This window comes from Hipposideros armiger, unplaced genomic scaffold (assembly GCF_001890085.2).
Source record: "Hipposideros armiger isolate ML-2016 unplaced genomic scaffold, ASM189008v1 scaffold_957, whole genome shotgun sequence".
Classification (NCBI taxonomy): Eukaryota; Metazoa; Chordata; class Mammalia; order Chiroptera; family Hipposideridae; genus Hipposideros; species Hipposideros armiger.
This window is the reverse complement of record NW_017732307.1, coordinates 501300-507833: the sequence shown is the minus strand read 5'-3', so window position 1 is coordinate 507833 and position 6534 is coordinate 501300. Positions and strand designations below refer to the sequence as shown.

General features: G+C 35.7%; 1 protein-coding gene across 1 annotated transcript in view; it reads right to left on the bottom strand.

Moving 5' to 3' along the window:
* Positions 1-6534, bottom strand: part of LAMA2 (laminin subunit alpha 2) — a gene marked incomplete at its 5' end in the record, with an annotated part of 435223 nt that overhangs the window by 51069 nt on the left and 377620 nt on the right. The window contains one exon of the mRNA XM_019630849.1: positions 5987-6131. Coding sequence (XP_019486394.1) covers positions 5987-6131 — 145 coding nt within the window. The remainder of the gene's footprint in view (positions 1-5986; positions 6132-6534) is intronic.

Here is a 6534-nt window from a genome sequence, read left to right as displayed (position 1 = left end):
AGATGGGTATTGGACTTATGGAGGGAATCACTTCATAGACGATATAATGCCTAACCACTGCTCTGTACATCTGAAACTAACATATAACATAAAATAATACTGAATGTCAACCAGCTAAAAAAATATATATATATGAATGAATGCCTGGGTGCCAAAAAAATGTATACACATTTTAAGCGATGTTATCTATGAATTACTTTTCAAAATGAATTGAATTATGGTAGTAATGTGTAATATGATGCTCATTCAAAAGATATTGTATGTCAACTATAATTTAAAATATATATAGTCACGGGATATGGAGTACAGCATAGGGAATAGAGTCATTGGAATTGTAATAGATATATACGATATCAGAGAGGCACTAGATTGGGGGAGGGGTTTGATCACATTGTGAGGGGTGAAATGTTTAACTATTACATTGTTTTGTACATCTGAAACTAAAATAATAATAATAATAATAATAATAATAATAATAAAGAATAAAAAAAGATGGCATTAATCAAATGAATGCTACGGTCACCATGCAACAGGCAGGACAAAGAAAATGGCAGAAGCACGGTTGTTGTTCACACTTCCACCAAGATGTGAAAGCTTACCTCAATGAGAATTTGCCAGGACCATGGATAAGACGAAGAGGTGTGGTTGAGTGTTTCCCACGTTCTTCTGACTTAACACCCCTTGACTTCTACCTATACGGGAACCTTAAAGGATGTGGTAAACCATAGAAAACTGGCTACACTTGTGGTACTTTGGGAAGAAATTGAAACAGCATGTACAGAGACACAAGTGGATACTTTGGTCAACGTTACTCAAACAGTAGTTCACTGTTATCAGAAGTGTCTGGACGCTGATGGTAACCACTTTGAGCACCTCTTGTAATTGCAGAAGCCAAACGTGACTTGTATTCAACTTTTGTTATCGGTATATATTGAATATTACAATTTTAATACAGTTTTTTCCTTTCTTAAAACATGTATACATTTTTTGGTACCTTTTGTGTGTGTATATAAACACATAATCATGGGATATAAAGTATAGGGAATTGACAATGGTATTATAATAGCTATTTACAATGTTAGAGGGGTAGTAAACTTGGTGGGGTTACCACTTGGTAAGGGGAGTGAATGTCTAATCATTGTGTTGTTTTGCACACCAGAAACTAATAATAAAATTAAATTAAATTAAAAAATAAAACCTTAAAAAATGGTTAAGGAGATAAAAAAAACCAAAAAAAACTATTTTCAAGACTTTTTCATACATATTTCATTTTTATCCAGATCAACAAAGAAGTTTTCATTCTGGGCTGTTGACTGTAACACAGAAATGGCCTCCTCCTACAGACCTATCACATATTTTAATGGTGTCTGTGAAAATGAGATTCTGCCTCTATCTCAGGAAAGCTAGTGACTGGAGGTAGTTTTCCTCCTCCTCCCTGACTGACTATATGCATTTTTAGAAGTCATTCAAAGAAAAACTGATTAAAGAGCAAAAACACAATTGAATTGAAACTCCCTGGCCCAAGTGTTAACTCTGGCGGAGACACATAGGATGGCACATTTTTACTGATTTAAAGGGAAGGCTTTATGAGTGATAGTGATGAAGTGCGTGCTGCAAGGAAATGCTAACACTTGCTTTTATTTCTTGCCCTACTTCTTTCCCTTACAGAACAGCTATTAATATAAAATTTCAGACATCATTTATGGGCAAGCAGAGGAAAAAGGGTTTTATTAAATACTAGACAGGGAGTAAGGGTCTAACCAGCATTTTATAATCAATACTGAGTTGTTATAAACAAACTGTTTTTACTTTGGTAATTCTTTTCTTCTCTCTCTTAGTCCATTGAAAATCTAAATGATCTTTCTCAGTCTCGTGTCCATATCAATGCACCCGGGGGATCTGGCACTCTTCTAGTAGTAGCAGACTGTGGTTCAACTGACTGACTCTCAGAAAAGGCAGGGAATGCCCTCCTGAAGGAGGCATTTGAATTTCAAGGGACAGTGCTTTTACAGACTAGTGGAGAATAATTAATGTAAAATAACTAATCAGGTCACTGAAAAAGAGCAATGACCCACACTACTGGAACCTTATTTGAATTCCTATCTCTATCCTATCTATGGAATCTGATCTCGCTAAAATCCAAGTGACCTCCCTACATCCAAATCCAATGAGGTCCTTTTGGCCCTTATCTCAGTCCATGTCTCTGCAGTATTTGATATTCTTAACATTTCCTTCATTCTAGGAAGTTTCTTCTTTTGGCTTCCATAATGCCAACCTCTCCAGCCTCACTGACCTTTCAACTTCATTCTCAGTATCCTTCCCCAAGATCTATTTCTTCGAACACCTTTGAAACACTTACATTCCCCGACATGCTTTCATTTGGCCACTTTTCAGATTTTAGCTATTTGAGTAAACTCAAGTTTGTATCTGCTTACTCTGTGTTGACAACTCAGAAATATACATGCCTGAATCCAATTTTTGCCTAAAAGTCCACATTCTAGAGGTGAGACACCATCATCTCTGTACCTTCATAGTATTTTAAGCTAAGAATATTCCAAAGCAAAATGATTTTACTCCCAAATCTGTATTGTTTATGTTACTTGGTGGCCCTGTGAGCCACACTCAGTCTTCTAAATTACAGAGTCATCCTAACATTCTCACCACTCCTATTGAATCAATCAATAACTGCCCTACTAATTTCATCTCCTAAATAACTCTAATATCAGTCCTATTTTTAAAAAGAGTTTTACCAAAGTAGAATTGACATAGTATAGTTTGCTCAAATCAACAGGTTTTCAGATATATAAACATACATGAAACCATCACAACAATCAAGAAAATGAACATATCCATCACTCCAAATGTTCCTTTATGCCTCTTTGTCACCGTTCCTTCCTGTCCCTCCCTATATAACCACATCCACAAGTAACCCCTATCTGCTGTGACTACAGGTGAGTTTGCATTTTCCATATAATTTTACATGAATGTACTTTTTTGTCTGGTTTCTTTCACTCAGAATAATTATTCTGATATTCATTCACTCTATGTGCATATTAAAAGTTCATTGTTTAAATATATGGTGATGGAAAGAGAACAGACTCTGGGTGGTGAACACACAATGTGATATATATAGATGATGTAATTACAGAATTGTACACCTGAAACCTATGAAACTCTACTAACAATTGTCATCCCAATAAACTTTAATTAAAAAAAGTTCATTGATTTTATTGCTAAATAGTATTTCATTGTGTGTTATACAACAATTTGTATACCCATTCACCTATGGATGAATGTTATGAATGTTTGAGGTTTGTTTTGTTTTGAGCATCACAAATAAAGGTGCTATGGACATTCTGTTGCAAAACTTTTTATGGATATATGGTTTCACGTGTCTTGGGTAAATACTTAGGAGTACAATGGCTGGTTCACAAGGTAGATGTATATTTAACCTATTTTCCAGTGTGGCTGTATTCTTTTACACCCTCATCAGCAGTGTATAAGCATTCCAGTTGCTCCACATCCTTGCCAGCCCTCGGTATGTTTAGTCTTTTTAATTTTAGACATTCTAATAACTGTACAGTGGTATCACATTATCAACTTCTTTGCATTTCCCTAGTGTCAAGTCCCACTGCAACTCTTACTTCAAGACATCATTTGTCTCCTGCCTAGATTATTATTGGACCTAATTGGTCACTCTTCCTCCAGTTTGGTCTACTGAAACTTTATCTTCCTTATTTCTCCTTTCTCTGATTATTTCTTTACAGACCCCTACCTGCTTTGCGGGTCTTCATTTGCTATATTGCTTCAATATTGCTGCTTGCTTCAAGGCTTTGGATCATTTTATTCTAGATACAACTGCTTGGTTTTTCTCATCCTGATTCAGCCACCATTATTTAAAACACGATAATGATTCCTAGTTACCCATCTCTTTCCTAGAGCTCTGTTGATCCTCAGATACATGAAATTAATTGCCTGCCAATTACACAGCTTCCCTAGGCTGCTAAAGATCTGAAGAGTGCCTTTAATACAGCTTGTTCAAAATAGAAAGCATCTTTTCTAGAAAACCTGATCTTCTTTTTCTGTAATGCATAGCTTGGCAAATGGCACCGACATATTCTTGTTATTTAAGCAAAAACAAAACAAAACAAATAAGAAATGAATCATTCTTGATATCCTTTAAAAAAAAAACTAAGAAAACAGACTCCACACTGAGTATATCATAAAGCTCCTCAATTTTGAAATGCTTAATATCTTTCAACTCCATTCTTTCCCCTCTGTTCTCATGGTTTCATTCTCCTCACTCTTCACCTGGTTTTACTGATACCATAATATCTAAAATTGTCACAAATGTGCCCTCCAAGTTGCTGCTAAAGAAACTTTACTAAAGCACAGATCTGATGGTGTGACAGTATCACACCCTTGACTAAAACTCTTACTAGGTCCCTGTCTCTTTCAGGATAAAGCTGATACTCACTAGCTTACTTAGCTCATAAGCCCTTTATGAACTGGCTCTGTCATCTTTCTAGCCTCATGTGATAATTTTCTGCCATATTCATCCTGTTAGCATGTGGATTTACTTGTAGTTAATAAAGCATTTCGCAAAGTGTGTTCAGCGGAATGCTAATATTGCAGGGATGGAAAAATTTGGGTGATCAAAGACGTTTGGGAAATGGGACAAATAGAGTTAAACATTCTTAACTACCATGCAGAGTCTCTAACATGAAATGTACATTGTGCCTCTCTTACATGAGAACAATGTATTCAGCAGTATTTCAATTTATACAAGCACAAAAGCAGTTTTTATCCAAACTGAGGAGTTCCTCCAGGGGTTCATGCTCTAAGGAAAACCATTTGGAAAATGATGTACTATGATGTTATGCTCGCTGAGACCCCCAAACTTACAACTCACTTCTCTGAAATGTCCAAAGGTGCTTTTCATCCAGGAAACACCTCAATTCCTGATGGTGTCTCAGGGGTCCTCCCTTGGGAGGTGACCTCTCTGACTTAAATATCTCTCTTCTGATATTGCTATCCTGATTCCTAGCCGGCTGTACCTCTCTCTACACAGCAATTAGCTTTCTGTCTTCTAATTTACTTGTCTAGCTTCCCTATTAGACCACATGTTCCCTGAAGTTAAGAGTTTGTCATAGACTTCATTTAGTTCTTGCATAGTACTTAGTTGGTGCTTGGCAGATATTTGTTAAATGCAGAATGAAGGATGGTTCAAAGTTATACCTAAATTTCCATGAAACGGCATGATTGAAATTAAATAAGTCTAATTATATAAATGGAAGAATCAAAGTTTCATTTGCAGATATTGGTAATGCTACAGTACACAGAATTAGGGGAGTCATACTAAAATAACAATAGCAGCTCACTAAGACTTAATTTCTGGTGAGATCATATATATTTATATGTCTATATATCTATTTATGTAACTATATATCTATATATTTATATATATTTGTGACCACATGTAAGTTTGAGTCTATGTTTCCCCTTCTCTAACACCTGAACAGAATACCTGCTTATAGGAACAAATGAAATGTTTGTGAACATGTTTTTAAAATGTCTTGGAAGCACACAAATGTTACATTATTAGCTGTGCTCTAACAAACCCCTATAAATTCTACCTGTGGGACACTCTAAAGGGAACATCTTTGCAAAATAAGAAGAAAACAAAAAGCACACAACCTTTTTAAACCTACTACAGGAAATAATTTTACAAGTTGTAAGACCATTTTATGCTTTCAAATTAAGCTCTCAGTTTCACAAGAAAATGACAGAGAACCATTTGGCTCTTCAATCAGTTATGTCTAACATAAACCACCTATAATCGAAGCCAAAGAAATGACTGTATTAATTTTTCACAGAATTTGTGAGTACCTAAAATTACAGATGGGGTCTTTGTCATGATTAGGCACATGAGAGCTTTGGAGAGCCTGATTAAGGCTCAGAGTGCATTAGTAGGATAGAAGCTCACCTTGTTTTTGAATTCTTGAGAGGGTGAATGATTTCCATTTTCCGTCATTATGGTTTTGATTGCTAACAACGGAAGCCATTCCTGAACCCAGATCATAGCTGACTTTTATGTGCCCATCAGTGAGCTCCACACTCATGAAATCTTTCTATTAATAGAGTAAAAATATACCAGTGATTAGATACACAGAGAAATACACAGGTATACACTTTCTTTGTAGGGTTTATAATAGGGCCTTATGGCTAAATTACTGAATGTATTGATCTGTGATTGAAATCCATTTTGAAAATCGAATTGGTATTACCATTTGGCGAATGTCTGTGGGTGTGATATGATGGTGCAAATGGTCACAGCGGGATTACTAAGACATATCCTTTTATAACAGGAGCATAAAGTGGGTTCCTTTGAAAACATACAAACTAAAAGGTATGTTCCCTAAAAGAATTTACTGAGAAATATTGACCCTGAAAAAACAATCGGGAGATCTATTATAGAATCATCTTTCAACTTAGGTCTCTAGAAGAAGACTAAGGGGTAGGTTTTGCTGCTTC